Source organism: Spea bombifrons, chromosome 12 (assembly GCF_027358695.1).
Source record: "Spea bombifrons isolate aSpeBom1 chromosome 12, aSpeBom1.2.pri, whole genome shotgun sequence".
NCBI classification, from domain to species: Eukaryota; Metazoa; Chordata; class Amphibia; order Anura; family Pelobatidae; genus Spea; species Spea bombifrons.
Genome location: NC_071098.1, coordinates 8,494,021 through 8,518,004, shown reverse-complemented (window position 1 = coordinate 8,518,004; position 23,984 = coordinate 8,494,021). Strand labels below are relative to the sequence as shown.

At 40.9% G+C, this 23,984-nt stretch overlaps 1 protein-coding gene across 4 annotated transcripts in view; it reads left to right on the top strand.

The window, feature by feature from the left end:
- The window catches only part of DVL1 (dishevelled segment polarity protein 1), a 46,335-nt gene that overhangs the window by 16,797 nt on the left and 5,554 nt on the right, over positions 1-23,984 (top strand). For 2 of the 4 annotated variants that reach the window (XM_053452560.1, XM_053452563.1), the window contains exons 4-12: positions 2,196-2,308; positions 16,731-16,866; positions 18,049-18,142; positions 18,377-18,446; positions 19,156-19,295; positions 19,766-19,842; positions 20,097-20,164; positions 20,486-20,635; positions 22,538-22,669. In XM_053452560.1, coding sequence (XP_053308535.1) covers positions 2,196-2,308; positions 16,731-16,866; positions 18,049-18,142; positions 18,377-18,446; positions 19,156-19,295; positions 19,766-19,842; positions 20,097-20,164; positions 20,486-20,635; positions 22,538-22,669 — 980 coding nt within the window. Of the gene's footprint in view, positions 1-2,195; positions 2,309-11,934; positions 12,273-16,730; positions 16,867-18,048; positions 18,143-18,376; positions 18,447-19,155; positions 19,296-19,765; positions 19,843-20,096; positions 20,165-20,485; positions 20,636-22,537; positions 22,670-23,984 lie in introns of those variants that run through there. The other 2 variants (XM_053452561.1, XM_053452562.1) reach the window with 2 other exon arrangements.

Here is a 23,984-nt window from a genome sequence, read left to right as displayed (position 1 = left end):
CCTTCCCTTGTCTTCAGGTATCACAAATAGCTAACAATTTAGCGAGCAAACGTCTTGGATTATTCCCAGTAACCACTAGGTTGTGCTGTTACAAGTAAAATATGTGCAAGGAGCAATTGAGCAAAATGAGTCAAAGTTCTAGGTTCTCAGTTCTAAGCCTTTCATCAGCTTTCTGTAAATAGTTGCTATTTGCAACGTCCAATATATATATATATGAAATTTTCTTAATGCATTTTGAAAAAACAATCTTGTGTTATTATCGATGTCGTCTTTATGTGCACGTTTGCCTGCATTCAGAGACTTGCCAGACTCTGAGATTCCATTTAACCAAATGACATTAAATTCAAATTCTCAAATACTTAAATGTATGTAAATCACCCAGAAGAAAGAAAAAAAGCGTTGTAGGCGGAGCTAAGCCACCTTCCAATGAGATCAGAGCTGGCACCTTTTATCAATATCCTAAAGCACTGTCCTGCCATAGAGTATATCTGTCATAATTCATGTTTTATCTCACATGAGGAGAAACGTTAGAACAAGAGATCATAATCAAAATTGAGGGGGTCGGAGGCTTAGATGTAACGAAAGGGAGTTTTAATTTACTGAGAGGGTGGTAGAGGCACGGAACAGCCTTCCAGCAGAGGTGGTAGAGGTTAATACATTAAGGGAATCTAAACATGCATTATGCTGATTCCTGCACCGGTTGTAATATAAAAGGAGATATATAAAAGGAGATATATAAAAGGAGATATATATAATATAAAAAGGAGATGGAAAATTAACAGCCGGTATGCAAGTGAAGGTCAAGTGTGTGTTGGAAAAGAATACACAAAAGAGACAGTGAATAGATGGTGACATGCAGTATGTAAACTGATACATGCTGATAAGTGGCGAGTCTCCTTCGTAATTTCCTGCCTTGATACTTTGGTGCTTAAGATAATGTAAGAAAATCACTATTAATGAAAATACACAAAATAAAAAAAAATACCTCCTAATTATTGGTGGTATTTAGGTGTTTCCCCCACACCCATCGCTAACAGTTGTATTAAAATCAAGCACGCAGGCAGCCATCTCCATAGACAAGCACTGGCAGCAGAACGGGTCGTCCTGAAGAGATCAGTGACTGTAACCGTCATAGGTTGCCACCTTTGCTACAAGTCAGTTCCTGAAACTTCTGCCCTGCTGGAACTGCCCCGGCCCGCTGTAAATGCGATTACTGCGCAGTGCGAGCGTCTACAAATAACAGCCACAAAGCAGGCTGAAGATCACTGTGCACAATGCCAAGCAGGAATGGGAGAGGTGTAAAGCACGCCGCCACTGGACTATGGATCAGAGGAGACAGAGGGAAGTCTAATGGAGGAAGCCAGGAGAATCTTGTGGAAAGTTGAGGCTGTTATAGAGGGAGGGCAACTCCATATTAATACCCATGGATTTGGAATGGCTAATATAGGTGTGAGGATCCGGTGTCCAGAATACGTTTGGTCATATAGTATAATTTATGGGGCTTGCTGAAAGGAATACATGCGTGCAGCGGCATGCAACCGCTTGTTCCTGTCTCCTTGTGCCTATCTCTCTGTGCCGCTGCAAAGTTGTTTACAAAGGGCCCTCGGATTGCTGCTTACTGTTTCTCTTGTGTCCCTGACCTTGGCTGACTTCAGTAGTCCTTTATTAACCTGTACCCTTACCTGCATACTGGGCTCTTCCCCTTTATTAGTATTCATTCTTATTATTTTTTAATAAGATCCAAAGTTTGAGGGGTTGTCTTACAACGGTACAATTCTTTATACTTTTTGGCACATGTGATATATAGATTTATTACTGGAAAGGAATTTGTTGTAAGGCCTCCGTGTCCCAAAAGCTTGTAACTGAAGTGTAACTGCCTTTGTCGCAGAAACAGTGTTTCTCTTTTTTTACAACAATGGAATACAATACTGCCAATGACTCCCTGCAGAATATGGCAAGTGGAGACCATCCCAAGCAAGAGACTCGTGCAGCCAAACTCTGAGTTACTGATCAAAAAAGTATTACAAGGACCACACAAATGGTTAAGGATTTTGATAAAATGTTTATGTAAAAAATATTCAATGAATATTAAATCCAAAGACGTCGTGTAACAGAACTGTACTTGTAGCTGTAACACTTTATTTTTCCCTGTCTTAGAATAATGGCAGAGATTTAACCCTTTCTATCTATTACAGCCCGAATGCTGCCAGTAGTCGAGATGGACTGGACAATGAGACTGGCCCGGACTCTGTAGTGAGCCACAGAAGGGACCGACACCGGCGGAGGAACAGAGAGGCCCATGACGATGGTAAAGTGTGCTTCTAATTAAATTCAAATGGAAGGAGAGCATTGGATGAGATGTGTTATTATTTCAAGGGTGCCTAGTGGCGGGTCCTGTTCCACGTTGCCATGGGCAGCTTGTCCTATTTGCTCCTTGGAGGGCCAGTTGGGCAGATCTTTGTAACAAGCCCATTTACATGGTGGAGGTGTGTGCTTCGGCCCACATAGACCTCTAATGTTAGTTATGTGACAAGTTACAGCCGGAAGAGAATGGTGCAGACTGAGCTCAGTGGAGACAGTGTTTCCATCATATTATCATGTTTTGGAGTGGAATGTCTGGAGCGTGGCTATTGCTTCTTTAATCGTGACCTGAGATTCCTGTAGGAATTTAGACATTTTCTTATTTATAGTCCCTTTACAGAAGGTTGCATTACCTGTAGGGCAGGGTTAGGCGACCTGCCCTTTTCTAGCTGTTACTCATCAACAGTAAAGGGATCATAGAAGAAGTTATGGCACCAGTAAGCAGCAATGTCTTGTGAATGAGGTTGTTGTGATCTTAATTACCCTACTGCATTGTATTCTAGAACTAAACTCTTCAAGTTTGAGGAGTTGCTTGGTACCACCACATTGGCGTTAATATTTGAATGACTTTTTAGCTGATTTATTACATTTCGTGCTCAAAGAAATACATTAATGTAACAAAAGATCATACAGTAATCACACAGTGATATATTTTTGCACAATTTTGTAGCGTTTAACATCATACTGTGAGAGCTGTGGTGCCACCTAGTCAGAATCAATACAGAATAGTACTAAGACAGAAACCTCAATTAGATAAATTAAAACATCGGTGCTACGGTTCTTTTGTCCTGCACTTTGTTCTGATTAAGCATTAATGAAGCATTTACACAGAATCGATAGTTGGCAGCTATTATTATCTGGATTCACACACTTGTAGTTGTTCCATGATCGGAGCTGAAGAAGAGTTTGCACACGTGTTTAATAAGGGACACCGCACTTCACAAGTGCGTGCTAAACAGGGCTTAGATGGAGCGCTCCAGCCACAAATCTCACACGATAGACACTGCGACCGCACAAGGCGACCCCGTGAGTTTCAAACTTAGATGTTCTACCTAGTCCTTCTAATGAAAACAATATGATTATCTCCAGAATACTCAATGCTCAATAAGGTCCTATTTGTTGATCTAGCTGAAGACGTAACTGAAATGACCTAACTTGAAAAACCCAAACTCAAGCCACTTCTTCACGGTCGATTCTGTAATTGGAGTTGGTACTCAAGCCGCTCAATGAACGGTCAGTCGGTCAGTTTGTTCAATTATGGAGAGTTTGACCGGTTCAGGGCCCCTCGCCTCTTTTTGAGGAGATGTGGTCGAGTTGGATCACTTTTTAAAGTTCCGTTGGACCGCCAGTAGGTCACTGATCGAATGTTTGTGAATAACTAAGTTCTTATAAAGTTCTTATGCTTGTTACTTCAACCAGACACAAGTTTGTCGCATCTCCATGAAATGTTTTCAAGCTGGCAGCCCAACTGACTTTAGTAAATACACAAGTTCCTCCATTAACGCAAACTCGGTCAAGTCGGCCTCAACGGCTCGACCCAACAGCTCATTTGCCCCGGTTAATAGACGACTCAGCATTAATATACTGCAAAACAGTATATAGTGCAAAACAGAGGTCTTTGTTTGTAATTTCCATGCAATGTGATAATCTTAAAACGACAAGCACGTCCCGCCATAGGAAACTTCCATACGATGTTTGAGGAATTCGTTCAGGAAGATAAATACACCTCGTTTTGATGGAAGAGCCCTCGGGCCTTTCACTTAAGATTTTAAATCTGCTTCCTTTTTTTTTTTTCCACCAACACGAGTAACAAATTTCGAGTATTTTTATTTTTTATTTTTATAAAGATTTATTCCACCACTTAAGAGCTCGAGGCTGTCATTATTGATCTAGATTTCAAAGCGAACTGTTTTGACAGGCCGCGTCTTTTTCTTTCCTTACTCCTGGTATAGAACAGCAGCTCAGGAGGTTTAGATCATCGCTGAACTGGCAGGTTTTTGGCTCGAGACAACAACAAAAAAAAAGAGGAAAAATAATAGAGAGACCTGGAATGTCACAATTGTGTAGATTATGTGACAGATTGTGGTATATAGTTGGGGACGGTCTAATTGAAGTCTGAGAGAGGGTATTATATAGAGTTGTCTGTGTGATGCGTGACACACAATTATTCCCGAATACACAGTCCACAGCGAGGTCGGGCTACTGCTGAGCCAGGGTTAGAAGCCACAACACAGATAAAGTATGGCCCGGCGCCCATACTGAAAAGTCGCACATATTTATGTTGTTTCTGTGTCTGCTTCTGCTCATTATTGATGGCGGTTAAATTGTTAATGCATGTGACCATCTCTGATCCTTGGGTTTTTTTCTGTCCTCAGCTATATGAGGATGGTTGATATGTGGAACAGCCTCCCGTCAGAAGTGGTACTGGCTAATACAGCGAGGGAATTTAAACATGCATGAGACGTACAGGTCCTGAATCTTAGACAAATCCAAGAACTGATTCTGAGTGTAAATGGGCAGACTAGATGGGCTGAATGTTTTTTATCTGCCATCAAATTCTGCGTTTATAGAGTATAGAGTATGTAACAGATGAGAATCTAATTAGTGGTCTTCGTGTTTCACTCTATATTTCTGCTTTTAGTATCACTGGTGTATGTGGTGTATAGATTTAACCCTTTCACTCATCAAGACGCAGGGCATTGATGTGAAATTGGCTTTGTACCTTTAAAAGGGTTGAGAAATGAGATCCTTACCATTGTGGGTGCGCTCGGACAGCAGTATCAGTATCTCCAGCATCTGTTCCCTGAAGATGGCGGAGCAGATGTCCGTCCACATAGAGCTCATTGCGTCATTCTAAAGAGCTATCCCGTCCCAGTTTGTCTTCTCAAGTACCCGGCCCCTGGAGGAAAAGCCTTCTGCTCCTCTTTTCAGGATAGCGAGGGGGGGGGGTTATCCTAACCTTTACAGCAGAAAAAAGAAGATGGAAAAGCACCAAATGTACATTGGAGTCCTCGGAGTTCTACCATTTTCACTCCATGTAATATTGCCCAGAAGAAAATGTTTGCATGTTGCTACAGTAATGCTTGTTTTCTTTTTGTATTTTCTGTTTTGCTTTTTTTGTGTTCTTTTTGGCCTGTTGTTACTTTGTGTCTGTGCCATATTTTCTATTATTTTGTTTCTGTCTTTGTTATGTTTTCAATGGCATCATCCAATGCCCCGGTACCATAAAGATTTCCACTTCCTATTCATTTCTCTTAATGCTTGCGGCAAAACACATAGAAACACACAACATCTAAATTAAACCACCATGTCCACATACAAGCCTCCCCGCCACCTTACCTGCCCGCCACGAAAATGTTACATTCATTAACATTAACAAGTAGATGGTTTCTAGGTCATTTATGTGGGATACTCAAAACTTCTAATGAAGCTCTGAGTTCTCTGGGTTTATTTATTTACATATTTATTACATACTTGTTAAACACTAAGAGATGTAATATGATCTCAACTTAAATAGTACCCTGTATAGGAGAATATCACTCTAATGAGTAATCCCCCCAACCCCTGTAGTAGTAGAGGAAATGTGTTACCCAATGAGTCTTTGCTCAATAAACTTGCAAGTTTGCACTCAAGTCAAGGAAACATTTCTTGTGGCCTTGGAAAGGGGCCTGTGATTAAAAGCCTTCTGCCTGGAGCAGGAGCGCTCCGTCTAATTACTGAGTAGATTCTTCACACATGTCAAAGCAAACAGAGGTTCTAAAGGTCAAGGTTTTACACTGTGGGCTCATCTGTCTCCAGAGTCCTTGTTGGGCTAATAGCATCCAAGTACTCAGCACACCAATAACTCATTTAGAAAAGTATGTTTTCTACTAAAACTCTTTGGTATTTCTAGAAGATGAAAAGTCACCCAACATTCCTTTCTAATTAGACCTTATCTAGTGTCTCCCATAGGAGTGGACTAAAGCTCGGAGGGTTCAAGTAACTCTGGGTTTTAACATTGGCTCCGGCTGTTAACCCCCCCCCCCACTGGCACTAGCCACAGATGTCTTCTATACTGGTTCTCTAACGCTTGGCTTGGGCGACGTGAAGAACAAGGTACTGGGAGTCTCCAGATAAACTTGGCCAGCTCCACTTGAGCTGAGTGACAGCACCAATTTGGGAAAGCCATAACATCATTTGGAAAACATGGCTGAGCTTTGTCTACAGAAAGTCTGTTATTCCACCAGGAGCTGTTCATTCCGTACCCATCAGACCCTCATTAATCTCTGCTAATGTGCTTATCTTGCAATCTGTAACAATGCTTTTAGAAGTTAATGTCCCTCTGTCTGTTTTCGCCTAAATCAAGCAGCGTTTGTTTTTATTTTGTTGGGGGGGTGTTAGTTAGTTAGTTGGCAGGAGACTGCTTGAGGTTATGGGACAGAAATCTAACAATGTTTTCACTTGGCTACAGGGTGGTGGACACATAGCCGACGATTTTCTAAGGTCATTGGCCGTATGAATTAAATGGCTTTTTGGACAAATTGCAAATTGTGAACGGGACCAAAATATTTTGGGCTGGAGACTCAGTGTGACTTCTCCATTTTGGTGATTTTGTTACTTCTAAATAGCTAAAATGTTTACATCAGTACGGGTGATCCAGTTTAGGTATTATCCTGAAAAGTGAGAGCTTCCTCAATGACTGGTTGAAGAAATAGTTGGATTCCGCAAGTAACTGTTTCTGATTGGCTGTTTACGTTTTTCTTTGTTTAATTTTCAAAGACAATTGTGTAATAAACAGTAAGCCGGGCACAACTATATCATGTTATGGTGTATCATGTCATTTCATGTCCCAATGAGATTTGAAAGGAGCAGGGTAGTGGGCAGGAGTTGGTGGGTTCTTGATGGGGTCTGGACAGTTCCAAGCACCGTTCCCCCACCTGGAGATTAAACGCATTGGCCTTTAGGTACAGTAAACGCTGGATTAAGATTATGTAGGGTTCTGGCACCCAGAAGATTTTTGATTGTCTCAATGTATGTAAGTATAACTCCTGTTATATGAGACAGATGTTAGTTCTTGTTACGCTTATGCCAACCAAACAAGTTGAACTACAAGAAATGAGGGACTGAGAGATTTGGGTCCGAAAGAGGGACTGGCCCCTCCTGAACAGGGAAACCTGGTAGGTATGCTGTAGATCCTGCTGTAACACACTTGTGTTGTCCTGTATATAGCTGCGAATACAGATCTCACCCACCCAGATTCACAAACGCCGTTAAAAGCAGTGTTATCAGCGCCTAATGCACTTGAAGGTGAGGGAGTCAGCGAACGCTATGAATGAAGAGATAACCTTGGCGTGCTGTCAAAGAGAAAACCCTGCCAGAGAAGCTTGTGTTATGCTCCAGACCCAGAAAAGTAACCCCTCACCTCATAAAGGACGTGTTAAGTCAATAATAAAACCCCAGAGGGTCCCAGGAACCAGCCAGAGATATCTCCCAGTCCTATCTTAATGCTCCAGCTCTTAGTGCAATGTAATGGTAGCCAAGAAAGCCGCAAAAACCAGCCCTATCAGGAAAATGTTAACACTTACATTGCTGGTGGGGTCAGAATCTGGAAACCCGTGTGACCTGGCGTCTACAGCTGGGGCCAGACTCCCATGACCTGTGTCCCGTGGTGTCAACACCCAACATGTATGTATCCTATACGGGGTGATTAATCGTTATAACTGTAATGCATACGAATATATATAACAGAACCCAATTGCCCCCTTCTTATAAACGACCCCCTACGCTGAGCTTGGCTTTAGAGAGTCATCGGCGGGGATAGCAACATGTCACTTATAAAATAATGCCCTATAAAGGGGTTGTTCAGCGTTCATTGTGTGTGCTCCACTCACACAATCCATTATTTGCCCTCTCTAGTTCGCTCAGCAAATGTCACTTAATTATTTATCTCCTTTCAAGCTTTACTCACATTATATCAACGCAGAATTGTTAAGATGCATTTTCCGTTACTATGGCAACAGCCTGTTGTGTTTGTGTCACACAATAAGGCAAAAATGTGGCATTATTATTTCAGAAAAAAAAGGTCTCTCTACTCAACAGTACAGGGAATTATTTTTCTAATGTTGTATTTAGGTCAGGGTCGGACGGGCGATGGCGGGGCGGCTCTGGCACTTTAAGGCCAGCGGCCGCCAGATGATGTAAGCGTCCACATCCGCACAAAAAATCTTTAGTCGCCAATACCGGTTTACAGAACTTTCTGGCTCCCGGGGTTTGTCGGGTTCTTTTTTTCTTCCTTTGAAGTCTTTGAGTCTCTTTATTTAAGTTGCCGTTGAATTAAACACAATTAACCATCGCAGTCCTGTCAGACGACCTCCTAACTGTCACTCAAATTGCCACCTTGTAAATGCCCCTGTGTTCTTCTGTAATTATCGGGGAGATTTTCTTGTCAAGAGTATCAAGGAGTAATGTTTTCTCACCTTTCCAACAAAGGGACACATTTTTCAAAAGGAAAATATTTTATTTATTTACAATAAATTTAAAACGTACGCGGGGGTGATATGGACGCCAGGAAACGGGCCAATTTGTAATTAGTCCAGATTCAATAATAAATGGTAGGAATATTCATAAAATGACAGTAACCGTACTATTCACACATTCACTATTCTCATTGACACCCAAGCCGTTATATACAGATCTCAATATATATAAATATAAATTTACAAATATATGTATTTATTCCACGGGATTTATAAAAAGAACTTACATTTTGGCTTATTTACTTGTCCTGATGACCAGGGCCTTCCATGCGTTCTGTCTCTAGGCTAGATTTATGATTGTGTGTACAGCGCTGTGGAATCTGTTAGCGCTGTATAAATAAATCACGATGATAATACTTGTAAAATAACTTTCTATAGAAGGAGTGATAGCCAAATGATTTACAGGTAGAAGCATACGCAGACTAGACCGACGACCTCTACTTTGCCATTAAACTCTTAAGGTCTGTTATCACTCAACTCCTATTTTCCCCCATTTTTTATTGCGACATACCCTATTTTTGCCCCTGGTGGCACGTCCTATTTTTCTATTTTCTGCTGATCTTGATCTATTATTCTGACCCACCGGGCTGTGCGGCGGAACCTTACTGCATCCTTCTGCGTTAGACTCATCTGTAAGGTTTGATGTCATCGCTCGGTACGAGGACGCATGTGTCTGTCCATTAAAAGCTTATTAAGGGGTACCTCGGTCCTCTCCTTGACATACTCTGGTTTATTCATTGAGCTTGGCTTTAATACTGGATGAGGGGTCTATAAATAGTAAAGATCATCGCTTGGCTATGAAAGCAAAGCAACCCGATATAAATGACATTCGTGCCGTGCGGCCGTTTCCTACAGATGATTACATTATAACCCATCTGCTGCTAAATGCCAATAAAACATTGTCTTTCCGAATGTGTTTAGTACAAGATCTGCGGAAAAGAACAATCACATTAAACAAAAAGGTCCAGCATTTCTTTATTTTATTTATATATATCTTTTTATTTATTTTTTATTTATATATATCTATTTTATATATATATATATATATATATATATATATATATATATAAAACAAAGGCAACTTTTAGCTCTTGCGTAATACACCCTCTAGATTGTAAGCTCATTTGGTGCTATATACTAATTATAATGTCTTCCCTTTCTACAGCACTGCAGAATCTTTTGGCACTATATAAAACAATAAATAATATATATATATATATATATATATATATATACTTGCAGTTGCATTTGTTTGAGTAGTACTAGATGGTCCGAGGTTTAGATGTAGTGTTAAGAAGCATTTGTTCCTTGAGAAGGTAGGAGATAAGTGTAATAGCCTTCCAGCAGAAGTGGTAGAGGTTAACAGACAATTAAGCAGTCTGGGGCTGTGAAAGCGTTAAGCGTGTACTAGCAGACAGGTAAAGCTGGCTGAGCATTATGAGATTTAATATAACTCTCTTAAAGTGTCAGCAGCTTCAAAGAGAATGTTGTTTTGTATTTCGTTAAAGGAATGTCTTGATAGATCTGCCCGGCACACATCATTGACATCCTTTCCGCCATATATACCATATACCCTTAGGGTTCCACCTCTGAACGGTTCATTTATCATTGTTAAGTAACCGTTTGTGTGCCTAAGGACCACATTGAGCAGCTCTCCTGGATATTTGCATAGCTTGCTCTGATTGGCTGACTCTGCGGTGACCTCATCACGGTGGCGGAGAGCCCAGGGGTATTGGAGCGGAGACCGTCTTCGAGCTCTTCTTGCAGGTATCTCTAGGGGTAACTGGGAGTTTATTACAAAGGTTCGGCCGGACTTACAAGAACTGAGTGTGAGTCGGGTCCTTCCAGAACATGTGAGTACAGGATTTAAATGGAATCAGAGGTAGAGCGGAGACCCAGGCGCTGGGCACAGGTTATGGATCAGATCTCTGAGAGAAAAGCCTGTTTACTTGTGTGATAAGTTATAAGTATGGGGTAAATCAGCGTTACATCTTAGAAATGAGATGTGATTTTTCTGCAGCTGTTAAGAAGTTAAAGAAAGTAGTAATTTTTAGGCAAAATTAGGATAAAGGGGTTTTTCCCGTGACATGTTGCAGCTTTTGTTATGGAGCACTGCGTGTATTTAGCATTATTTATCAAGACACAAGTTACATTTGCTTTTATTAAACACACTACTGTGTATAATCGTGTCTAAATACGGAAAACATCCTCGTTATTCTGTAGCAGATGCATTTAACGGGGGCTTCCAGAGGGTAATTGCTACATACTGACCATTTTAAGGAATATCGCTTTTAGAGGCAGACAAAGATTTTCAAAACATATCGGAAACATTATATTTAAACATTGTTTCAACGTTGCCACATGCTCGTCGTAATGCAGCGGGCATTATACTGCTCTTTATTATCAATATTATTAAGGATAACTTAGATTTGGTTTTTTTTTGTTTTTTTTTATTCATTTTTGGAAACAGGATCATCTTAAGAGAGTTTCCTGAAAATGTATAATAGCATTGGCTTCCTTCCACTCGATAATGCCCTAGCACATGGCTATGAGGCTGCTTGAGGGTGATAGGGGTAGCAGCTAGCTGGTCCGACCCCGCTTTAGTTTATAAAGCTTTTATCCTACGCGTCTTTAAACCCATTTTACTGTGAGATTTTTTTACACTAAAGGGGTCCTTGCTTTAATTAAAGGGTTAAAGCACCAATGTAAGTTTGAATAAATATAGGGCGATGAATCTTTTTACCCTTTAGCAACTAGAAGCATGCTGTTAGCTTGGCCCTGGTGTTTACTGCAAACCCTATTATAATCAGCCATATGCCATAGTGGGGTGCATGAGAGCCGCAGTCCGGAAAGCCTTCTTCTGTATCATGGTGCGGATTGGGTAGGAAGGTTAGCCAATAAATGGGTTTACTTTTATATTATATGTGTTATATTGTAGCTGGGATATCATTTTAGAGAGTGGCACCTAGAAATGTAGTCACTGGCTGATGAGTTACGCCTAATTTGGGTGCCTTTTTCCCCATTTCAGCGCTATAGCAGGTCACCTGATGGAGAGAAGTGTGATGGAGCAGAAGTGTGTCTGTCTTGCATCATGGCAGCCCCGTACGACTTACTGAGTCTGGTTCTCCCCGTGTAGAGGATCTACGTCTGACTACTCCTTATTACTTGTAGCTATAGGTTCCTTTGGATTGTAACTCTCTAACTAGGAGGATTTCATGGTTACCTCATCATTCCTGGAATGTTTTGGGCGAAGCCCCCCACAGCCCCAACCACCCCGATACTCTTTCCCAAGACCCAACTACCCAAGAAGGAGTGAACCGAAGAGCCACTTTCGCCTTCCACGGCCTCTGGAACCTGTTCGCTGTCATCCAGAACCCCAACCGCGAGTGCGTTTCTGTAGGTATTCCTCCAGACACTTCTGGCTTATACATACATTATCAAGCCAGGAAAATATATCGCTTATTAAACGTCATATAAGCAGCCAAAATTCATTTGCTGCGAAAACGTGTGTTTCGCTGCGTGAAGCAGGGGTGCACAACTCCAGTCCTTGAGGACAGAAAACAGGAGATCCCTTGAACGTTGGTATCTCAATTGAAAATCAATTAAGCTACTTTCGGCAAGGATACACAGAATTCATGGCCTGTTTGTGGCCCTCGAGGACTGGAGATTAGCGTCTCTTTTTGTCAGAGTTCTTCTTTGTATAAGGAGACATCATGCGGCGGTATCAAGGTCCCTTCTATGAGTTGGTGCCGGGCAGAAGGTGACCTGAGATGTATCCTGGAAAGATTAGCGTTTGGAAGTTCGAAAAGCTTGGTGATGTGTTTCTACACAAAAGACACAGCTTGTTATCGCTATCTCCCGTTCTTCACTAGTCAACCATTATTTCAGCTTTCGTCCTTCGTGAGGATGTCAGGACATCTTCTCGTGGCTTGTAGTCGCACAGATGTATAGTATGTAAACTGAAATAGCCATAGGCTAGACAAACCTAATCACCTGGCCGCATACCAGCAGATAATGACCGGTGCGAGCATCCCCCTCCTCAGTTCTTTGTATTTAGTGCTTTCAATTACAGGTGTGAAAACACACCGAGGAAGGAAAAACTATTACCGCGTGTGCACGAGGCTGCTTATGTTTCAGGTCTCCATTAGAACCGAGAAATTAACCCATTCCGGGCCTGTTTTTAGGTTAGCTGCCTACGCTGTACAGAAACGGTGCGCCGTTGGGTTTGACCAGATACGTGAAGATCTTGGGTAACTTATCAGCTAAGGACAGGTTAAGTAGTCAGAAGGCCAGAAAACTCGGCCTGGAATCCACAGCTGGACCTGCCAGGGTTCATTGGAACTCAAGTTCTGGGGTTAGTGTTTTGTGACCGATTGAGTGGGAGCCGATTTAGTTACTAAGATTGGGTTTACATTGCAGAAAATGGTCAAGATGACTTGTGATTTATCGGAGCAATGGCTAAAGCTGACAATTTCTCTACTTAGATACATCTCAGAAGGTCTTTTGGATCACTTCCTGATCCATACGGTCGGTGATATTTATACCATAAGGTCCGAGATCAGAATACGTAAGAAAGACAAGGATTAAAAAATAATATGCAGTTTAGTAAATTTGGGCCGAATAGAAGTTTGGGGACTTTGGTAAATACGGGCTGAATAGAAACACTTTTGAAAGGTATAGCTGCGAACGTACAATCATTTAATCTCAGCAGTTCCTGTTAGTCCAGAGGCGTCAGGATGACAAACGCAACCCATGTATCCCAGCGCAAAGAAACAAGTCATGGCTTGAGTCTTCTGAATACCATACGGTTGATTTTAGAACGCATGTTAACGCTGAATAACCGGTAATCTGATTATCCCACATCAGATCCACAAAAATACCCGCATGCTAAACGATCTTCGGTCAAATTTCACCTTTCATTTTAACTCCCTAATTGCTGTTGATGTGTTGGGCAAATGTTGGACAGAACAAAAGTTTAGAGATATATTTGCTAACTATTTCCATTGACCGGCGTATATTGTATTTCATTCAAATGGAATCTTTTTCTAGAATCTACAAATGTTTCTATAGGTGCTGTTTGGCTCATATAGCCACATTCCATATTCCATACATGATGGTATGCGGATCATGAGGTTATGTTATGTCGCTGCTCATGAGAAACTCCATTGACCATGGGGGGGGCACTTTTGTTTTTGGGGGTTAGAGGGGGTATAGGGTAAGGTTTTACTGAGACTTTTTATGTGACTGAATATTCACCTATAGATACTTGGGGACAAAATCTATGTGGTTTACTGATAAAGGTACAAACTCTCATCTGCTCCGACCAATGCGAACATTAATGTTTTGGAGAAGAAAATTATTTTTTTCTCTTACTGCAGAAAAAAAAAATTAAAAGCACAAACCCTGTAGCAAGCAAAAAAATCTCAACAGATAAATCCCAGCGTAAGAGGAACGTGTGCAGTTTACCAATACAGATTCTCTTAAGCCGGGGGCTATGTCAGAGAGAGAAAGGAATAAAATAAAATAAAGCACCAGCTGGGGAAGGCAACGGAGCCGTGACGATTGGGGCTACCATCAGCCAATGGCCAATAGCCCTTATAAACGGTGCACATATGTTTTTTTTTATATTTCTTTATAACTTCTTTATTGAAAAACTAAAACTGAAATAAAAATACTGCTTTGTATAACGTATGGCAATTCCAAACCTCCATGTACTAGTTTTATCAGACCCTTTGAATTGTTGCCTCTATATAAATAAAATGTATAATTAATAATAATATTAGATGTATAAGTATAAGACGTTTAATGGAAAACAAGAGTATTTCTGGCTGTAACATAATTGCAAAATAGTTTTCTAACGATCAATTATCCTTTTAAACTTAAACTTGGATCAGCGAACACAATGTGCCATTGGAGTGATGGGAGTGATAGGAGTGATGGGAGTGATAAAGGGCCCCTGCACGCCTTTGACTATATCCCATAAAAAAACTTTCCAGCCACAAGGCATTTAAAACATTAACCCCGTCTGCACTGTATTTCTGATCCATTTCATGTTATGTCATTTTTATGGACAAAATGTGCTTTTCCTTCACAAACAAGGAACTTTCTAAGTGACCCCAAACTTTTGAACTCTTGTGGTGTATATATATCTATCTATATAAGCCTGCGGTATTTTTTTGTGCTATATAAATAGCAAAGAATAAGCATCAGCCCAACAAAGCTATGTTTTTACAGTATGCACAATGTATACCAGGAATGTCGAGCCATAAGGGCGGGTGATACGGTTTAGCTGTCTTTGTTTGACATCTCATATAGATACAAAGATCCGACGATGGGGGGGGCATGAAATGCGGGCGTGAAGATTCCGGAATATCAGATTAGGAATTGTTTAGCTTTGCGTGAAAGTGGTTATCTGAGCCGTAGATGAAAGGCACGTAGTCCCTGGTCTGTGCCTTTACTGGAGAGAGATCAGAAGCTACAGCTCCGTGATAAACCAATTTGCTCTAGAATTTTATACCGTCGTACAATATTACATTTCCTCGTCAAAGGGATGATGGCTATCATCATTATATGTCACGGTACACATCTCGATAAACCTTCATGACTGTTTACATGGAGAATAATTAAAGATTGGGGTGGGTTTTGTCACGACCGGTCTTTGAGGCGTGTGGGTACATCCGAAATCGTGGTTAATGATCTGCTTCTAGTAACCGTAGCTTTATTGTAAGCAAATATTCTGTATTTTACCTGAATAAATATGTACTAATTATAAAAATATAATATATTGTATAATGCCATATTTTTGGGGAATGTGTATTTCATGTAGGGCTCGGTTTTGGTTATCGAGTTATATTTGAACACATTGGGTTGAATTTGATCAAAGTAAAAAAGAAAACTCTGTGCACTCTCTTCAAAAAACATGAGCTGATCCAGAAGCCCATAAAGTAACTTTAAGAAATGACTTAAACCTAATGGCTACATTTTCGGCTCGGATTGGCTGTGCCCCGATGCTATCTCCAGGGTCTTACCCCATTATGGTAAACACAACACATGTTTCCCATCATGTGCAGGACCAGGGCACACTTTAAGGCCATCCTGTTGGTTTTTTTAATGATGCTCTAGATCTCTCACACCTGCGGTTTTGTATAAAAAAGGATTATGTAGCAAAATGTGAAAAGTGGTCTTATCACCATACTAGCTAATGGAATTGTCCTTTTGATTCCATTCTGTTGGGTTACTGTGTTGGTTACATGACTTTTCAAACCTTGCAACAGAATATATATTTGTTATGTTATGAATATATATGTTTAACCCCTTAAGGACAATGGGCGGTCCCAAAACCCATTGAAAACAATGCATTTTGTCATTAAGGGGTTAAAAAACATTGACACATTGGTTTGGATGCTAAAAATGATTTTTGAAACATTTTTTCTTTCTGGTAATGCCAACTTTGGTTAAAGGGGAAATGTCAACTATAATTGAGCCAGAAAGGAGTGAGCATGGCTTTGTGCCGGGTCACCCGCCGCACTCCAAGCATTTAAAGAGATGTATTGAGTTACAGGTAGCAGAGGGGGCTGGGGGTGTCTGAATGAAATATGTTCCTACCTCTACGGTCCCCGCGTCCCAGATCAAACAGCCCGGAACCGACAGCGTTTATTATTTTGATTAAACGCCCAACCTTTCCCATCTTTGTTGTTTGCCACTATCCGTAGCATCCATTTTTCATTGATGAAAGGAAAGATATAAGTGAGATAGTATTATTTCTTTTCCTCTATCGATGGGATCTGAGTGCTGGGTGTAGTTCCTGTTGTTCCCTTTTAATGGCTTTTTTTTTCTTTTTTTCCTCCCTTTTAGTTCCCAGAATTAATGGACACCCCAAACTGGAGAGGATTCGGGATGCAGGAGGATATGACAGCGCGTCCACCGTGATGAGCAGTGAATTAGAGACCAGTAGCTTTGTGGACTCTGATGAGGATGAGAACACAAGCAGGTAGGATGACTTCATATTGACGGAGGAACTTCTTGGACTTAACTTTCCGAACCCTGTTCTCATCATACTCAACCAACCTCCTACGTCTCAGCTGCATCAGGTCTGGGGAGACTGTAGATGTCCAATTTGTTATGGATCACATGCACCTTCATCCCACAGTGTGTAAATTAACCAAAATACTGTACATGCACAAAATGTGCTATAAATTACTAACTTTACCAGCTATGAGTTAAAATGAAAAAAGCTTAAACTCAGAAGATATTTTGGGTTCAATGTGATAGATATCGAATCATTGCAATCAAACAGATAATTAAACGCTGCAGGTGATGCCGTCCTCAGAATGTGTGTACCAACCAACCTGAATATGTTGAAATATAAAGACGTTAAATTAACGTAATATGAGAATGATATCTGTCCAAAAATCTGGCAGCAGATGGAGACATCTGTAGATGTTGTTGAGATGAGCCAACTCTTTGCATACCGTGTTTGTTCTGTATCCAAAACGAGCAGGAATGTGACGAGTGCAGGTAAAGACTTGGGAAGTCGGTATAGTTTGGGTTAAGATGTATCTTTTTCATTGGTTCCTGCCTGTCATCGCTTCTTAGAGCTCCATTTTTCATGTTGCAATTGAAGCACCCTCAGATGAAACCACCTTCCCCGGGGCGCCATGTCTGAAGCATATTACAAGCGGAGGGTGTGTGCGTGTTTTGAGAGCAGGTTTGCTTTGGATATTAGTCTCAACCCTGACAGATGAATGAAAGGTCTAAATGACCTGTCAACGATTGCGTACGGCCTTAATCCACGCTGACTTTGATGCGATGTAGTTTAGGAAAGTTTCATAACAGATAGAAAGGGCAGGTTCTCAATTATGGGCCGATAGCAAAAAAACAACTTTAAAGAATAAACAAAATAAATATTACAGCGGCAAAGGAAATGATACAAGTATCTAGGAGTTCATCAGAACAAGCTCTGGCTACCATAATTCCATCTGGAAAAGAGTTACTGGGCTCATGGCGGCCATGATGGTTGTTTAGGCCGGAGGTGCAGATGTGGTCCCACAAAATATTTTATAAACGGCCTCCATCCAATCGTGACCTAAGCACTGGGGATTATGATCAGATTTAGCGTTGATATTGTGGTTTTTTTTCATTGTTACTAATTTTCACGCTTTTCTGTGTGTAGGTTAAGCAGCTCCACGGAGCAGAGCACATCTTCCCGGCTTATCCGCAAACACAAGCGGAGGCGGCGGAAGCACAAAATGCGTCAGATCGATCGGGTAAGTCACGGCTATTTCAGTCATCGTTAACCCTTTAATATGCACAGCAGAGTCAGGTAGTTGAAATGTTCCGCTCATCCGCAGACTCCCCGTTTAGTGAATACGCCCGAATGTCGGCACAGATCGCCCTGCGGGGTGCGTTTATTGCAGTACCGCAGTAAGAAAAATCCAGTTTCTGGAGGGTTAATACCTACGCATCTATTATTCTGAATATTTTATGGTTCTTCCTTGCAGTCGTCATCTTTGAGCAGCATCACAGACTCCACCATGTCCCTGAATATTATCACAGTCACGCTAAATATGGGTAAGAAGCTCCACTTTCTACTAGCTGACCAAGTTTGTGCAGGTATCACAACTATCACAATTATAAGTATCACGACTACATCTCTCGTGATGCTGGTCCAAAGAATATACGCTCCGTGCGATTTTAGCACATTAGTAAATATTTTTTTGTTGCATTATTGATATTATATTCACATATTTAATATTGATTAATCTTTGTGTTCATTTACTTTGGACGCATTTCATCCAAAATACGTTTGTTTGACAGAGATTCTCACTCATTCTGTTAACTATAAACTCACCCAAAACAATAAAGGAGAAAAGAGCAAATAAAGAAACAAAAATCGCATTCAACGTAGTGATACACTGGGAATTCCTCAGTCTCCAGGTTATCCAGGTTATTCCTCCATATCCTGACAAAGAATTAACACTTCCTCTAATTTTCTTATATTGCATAAAATTGTTTAGTTTTATTAAAAAACCCAGAAATCCTTTAAAATAAATGTATATATTTTTAATAGCACTTTTTAAATGGAATAATTGCAGACATTCTGCATCTCAAATACCTAAAGTGGACCTGTTCATCTCCAGCGTTCACCCGTTTTCCATGCAGGACTCTGGATGGAATCTCATGTAAAGTCTTGTTCATCTCTGATCTCTGCTGGAATGATTGAGGTTTCTTGAAGTATCTCATTTAATGACTTCCAAACTTTTTTTTCCTTTTCCACCAGAAAAGTACAACTTCTTAGGTATCAGTATTGTTGGGCAAAGCAACGACCGCGGGGACGGAGGCATTTACATCGGGTCTATTATGAAAGGAGGAGCAGTGGCAGCCGATGGCCGCATTGAGCCGGGAGACATGCTACTCCAGGTATGTTCCCTGTATCGAGTCAGGAACATGCGCAACCGCGTGTGAAGCATCATTCTACCACTATTTTTGTCTCTTCGGTTATGTACCTCATTCATTAAATGCTCTGTGACTTAAACTCAATAGGGGTTACTTATAAAGGGCAATTCTGATGTAACCGTCCAGTCCAAACATTACATCTGAAAATGTAATTTTTTTTTCCGAAATGTCATGAAATATTTACATTTAAGGTTTTTAGAAGGTGCAGCTAAGTGAAAAGCAATCAAAACTGGTGACAAAAGCCTTGCTGCCTTTCATCTTACACGTTCAGCGTTTTCGTCTGTTTTTACAGCATTACCACCTCTGCCTATACCGAGTAATAGTAACCATGTCAATGTCATGAAGGTGACAGCTGAGAATGGTTAGGACTCTCCGGTTATGATTAATGTGATCTTAGAGACATTTTGTTACAAGCCGTTGTCTGGTTCTTGCAGGTTAATGATGTCAACTTTGAGAACATGAGCAACGATGATGCGGTGAGAGTCCTACGGGAGATAGTCTCCAAACCGGGGTGAGTCTGCGCTCCATAACAATGGACGGGGAGGCCGTTTTAACGTATTATATATATTATGTTATATTATAATTAATATTAAATATGTATTACAGTAGAATGCTTAATATGTACAGTGCTTAATAGTTCACATTTTACACCCAGCTCTCTTTGTGGCGTCTTCAAAAAGTGCCGAGTGTTTAATGAGGGAGCTGTTGAATTATGCAGATGACGCTGGAGCCAAATAATTAACAGTAATGCTTTTTTTTTTAAAGGCCAATTAGTCTAACGGTAGCCAAATGCTGGGATCCCACTCCGAGAAGCTACTTCACAATTCCTCGAGGTAAGTGATAATACATTTTCATGTATCCACTCGTCTAAGACACTGAAGCGAGAACTATGACCTATTAAATGCTACAGGTTATCATACTCTATACGTCTATATCAGTTCAATGCAAAAGCCCATCACGGTAGGGGATACAAGCTACCCGTATCAGACTTTACGTGTCTTCGGCTCACGCCCTTACACTCTTGATGAGCCCGCGTTGGCTCACCTGTCTACACATACCCACAGTGTCACTGTTATAATGTACGATACATTCTGCATCCACAATGATGATCAGCCCCTGATTGTTTTCTTCCTTTTTTTTTTTTTTTTTTACAGCGGAGCCCGTGAGGCCGATAGACCCGGCTGCCTGGATCACTCATACCTCAGCCCTGACGGGAACGTACCCCCGTTACGGTATGAGCCCCTCCATGAGCATCATCACATGCACCAGCTCCTCATTAACAAGCTCTATACCCGAGTCGGAAAGTAAGTCACACTGCAGCCCCCTACTCTGGGCAGAACCGACCCTGTTAAGGGGCAGCAGTGTACCCATATATACACACAGATATATCGATCAACCGGGCAAAGCGATTTTTTAAATCCTAGCCTGTGTGTGATCTACCCATGTAGACTAGAAGGCGCACACGTGGACATTTACGTACGGAGTCTCTGACATATATGACGATATAACGGTGAACGTAACACATACGTGGTATTAATTGTCTGACATGTTGTTTATCCCTCAGTGTACTCAGTGTACTACTTTCTATCTGCAGATACCCGTCATGCAATAATCGAACTGTAACAGTAAACGTTTCATGTTTAATGCAATTCCTCGTTGCGGGATATTATCACAAGCTAGACACGCCAATACTTGAATATCCATCATGGATTCCTGTGGCCTAAAAACAGTCCGGCTGTGTTATAGCAGAGACAATGGAAGAATAAACAGAAATGTTTATTATTATTTTAACCTTCAAGTCCCAACATATGTTTAATGGAACGTTCATTACAAACCCACGTGCATTCAACGAGTCTCTGTGGAATCATGAGCGGCTCTCGACATCGCACCAGCGACATTTGGCCCCGCTGGCTACACCCGTGCCCTACCTTGATCCTGCCCGCTCTCCGTAACTTTAAATTATTATGGGGGGTAAGCCCCGCCTCATGTGTGTGTAGCCCCGCCTCCATAGACATGCTCAATTCCTGCCTCCAATAGGAAACAGGAGAGGGAACTCTCCGGGGAGCCCAGGGGTGTCCCCACGTACGTTCGTTCCGTATTTTTTTAAGAGAGTTCCCAGGTACGCTCATTACATATCCCTTATTTTTCAGCAGTTGAGTTATTATTTATTTGAGTCGTCATACGTAAATAACTTGACCAGAACCCGGTGGAAGCTGTGACAGGTCCTCTTTAAGGATGTTTATGGAGTTTTTAGCTTTATTGTGTTTCATGGTCTGTCGTGGGTGGTAGATTGATATATGGGTATCTATTATGTTTGTTCAGCTGGTGTCAAGTAACCTCTTCCCCCAGCACTACCTTTTCACCTCCTTCAGAAGATCCTCCTGTTCCTCATGAAAGGGCTTGAGTAATCTTTTTGATGTTAGCCAAAGAGGGGAGGGGTGTATCGTTTTTCCCATTTATTAGCCTGGACTTTCTTATTGACATTGTAACCCTCGGAGAGACGTTGTCCACTCGTGTATCATCTCATGATTTCTCCCGCTTAATGGGTAGCGGGTCTTTTGTTATTGTATTGAGTATTGGTTTCATGCATCGCATGTTTCAAAGGAAGGCCCTCAAACCAGTGTGATGGGATTGCTGATGACTCGTGAATCTTATTATACAACAGAGCAGTTCTGAATATATATTAGGGGAATACTGGGATTGTCCATGATGGGCAAAGTGAATGAACACAGAAACATGGAACCATTTGGCCCGTCTACTTTGGCCATAAAGCCCTTAATCAGTCTGCATGGTCTTTGTGGAGGTTTGTGGTGTTGGTGGATTAGTTTTGGTAGCACATGGGTCACCTAGAGCCAATTTTCCATCTTGTAACTACATTTGACTCCCTCTCTCCTATAAACCCATCCATTTGGTGGCTACATCAGTAGACCATAACCATTGGCTGTGTATTTTAACATTTTTTCCAGCAGTTTCCAGTAATTTTAGTTGACTCTTCAACCTAGACAGGAATTCTTGACGTTGGGCTTCATCTAAATAATTGGCTGCCAACCCCAAATACTTGTTTGCTTTTAACGTGCATGCTCTTTGGGGCAATAGCTTAGATCATTTCATGGTAATTTGCTCCTCCTTGCATTGCCTGATGTAAAAACTGGCTTTACCCATAATCTAGACTATTTTATAATAAATCCATTTGTCTTTTATTTCAGAACTGGAGGAATCTCCATTGTCCGTGAAGAGTGACATGGCCACCATAGTGAAAGTAATGCAGCTGCCAGATTCCGGCCTGGAGATCCGGGACCGCATGTGGCTGAAAATTACAATCTCCAATGCAGTTATAGGTATGTCTGCTTCATAGAACTACAGCACATATTGCTCCACCAATGGAGAGTACGTATTAAAGTACTATGCAAGGGAAAAAAGTACTTACTTAAGGAGAAGCTGCAGCATATCTCCACACTTTGAATTTTTGCGCCAGCCTTGATTGCTTTACTGGCAAGAAAATGCTCCAATTTAAATCAACGAGAGTGCTTCTGGTACATGCACATTGTGCAGCATTTTCATAGGTGTCTATTATAAAAGATAGATAGATAGATAGATAGATAGATAGATAGATAGATAGATAGATAGATAGATAGATAGATAGATAGATAGATAGATAGATAGAGGTAGATAGATACAAGTAGATAGATACAGGTAGATAGATATAGGTAGATATATATAGATAGATAGATAGATAGATAGATAGATAGATAGATAGATAGATAGATAGATAGATAGATATAGATAGATAGATACAGGTAGATATAGATATAGATACAGATAGATAGATATAGATAGATAAAGGTAGATAGATATAGATAGATAGATAGATAGATAGATAGATAGATAGATAGATAGATAGATAGATAGATAGATTGATAGATAGTTCTTTATTCAGTGTATTAAGCAGCACAGCGGATAAAATTTAGAGAACTGTAGATTAACCCTTAGAATGACATTTACAAATAACTATTGATCACACAGTGAACTTGCCCCGTGGCGTGTTAAGGTTTAAACAAGCGTGACCATTTGTAATTAAATGTAAACTCTGAGAAAGCTGACCGGAGAATCCCAGCAAATACGTATCAATTAACTAGCGAGTATGTAAAACCAAAGACACCGCTGTATGTGGAGCTACTCGTCCGCCTGTGTGGTCTTTGTTTGATTAACTTTTTGTACTCAAGTGTTTCATATGAGAAGTCAGCAGTGAGATAATTGAAATTTGTAATTAAATATATGGGAAGGCATAGGCAATCAGTCTCATGGCAGCTGTTGTGGCATACAATTCCCATCATGCTCAGTAAATATTAATCATTTGCCAGTTAAAAAATGCTATATTTTAAAGACATGGAGTCAAAGCAAAAAAAATGACATTCATGCAATTGGCTATTATATAAAGTTATTTAATGGAACATTGTATGTTTGTTACAAAGATTTAAAGGGACACTGCGATGCGTATGATAGCTGAGTGCTCTCTCTGAATTTACGTGGTGTCCCCTTGAATGCGTGGCGGGATTCTGTAAAATCCCCCCATATGCACCCCCTATAGTCGGTCAGCTCTTGCACTGGCTTGGCGAATGTCGCAAGGGGAGAGGTATGATGACCCACACATGC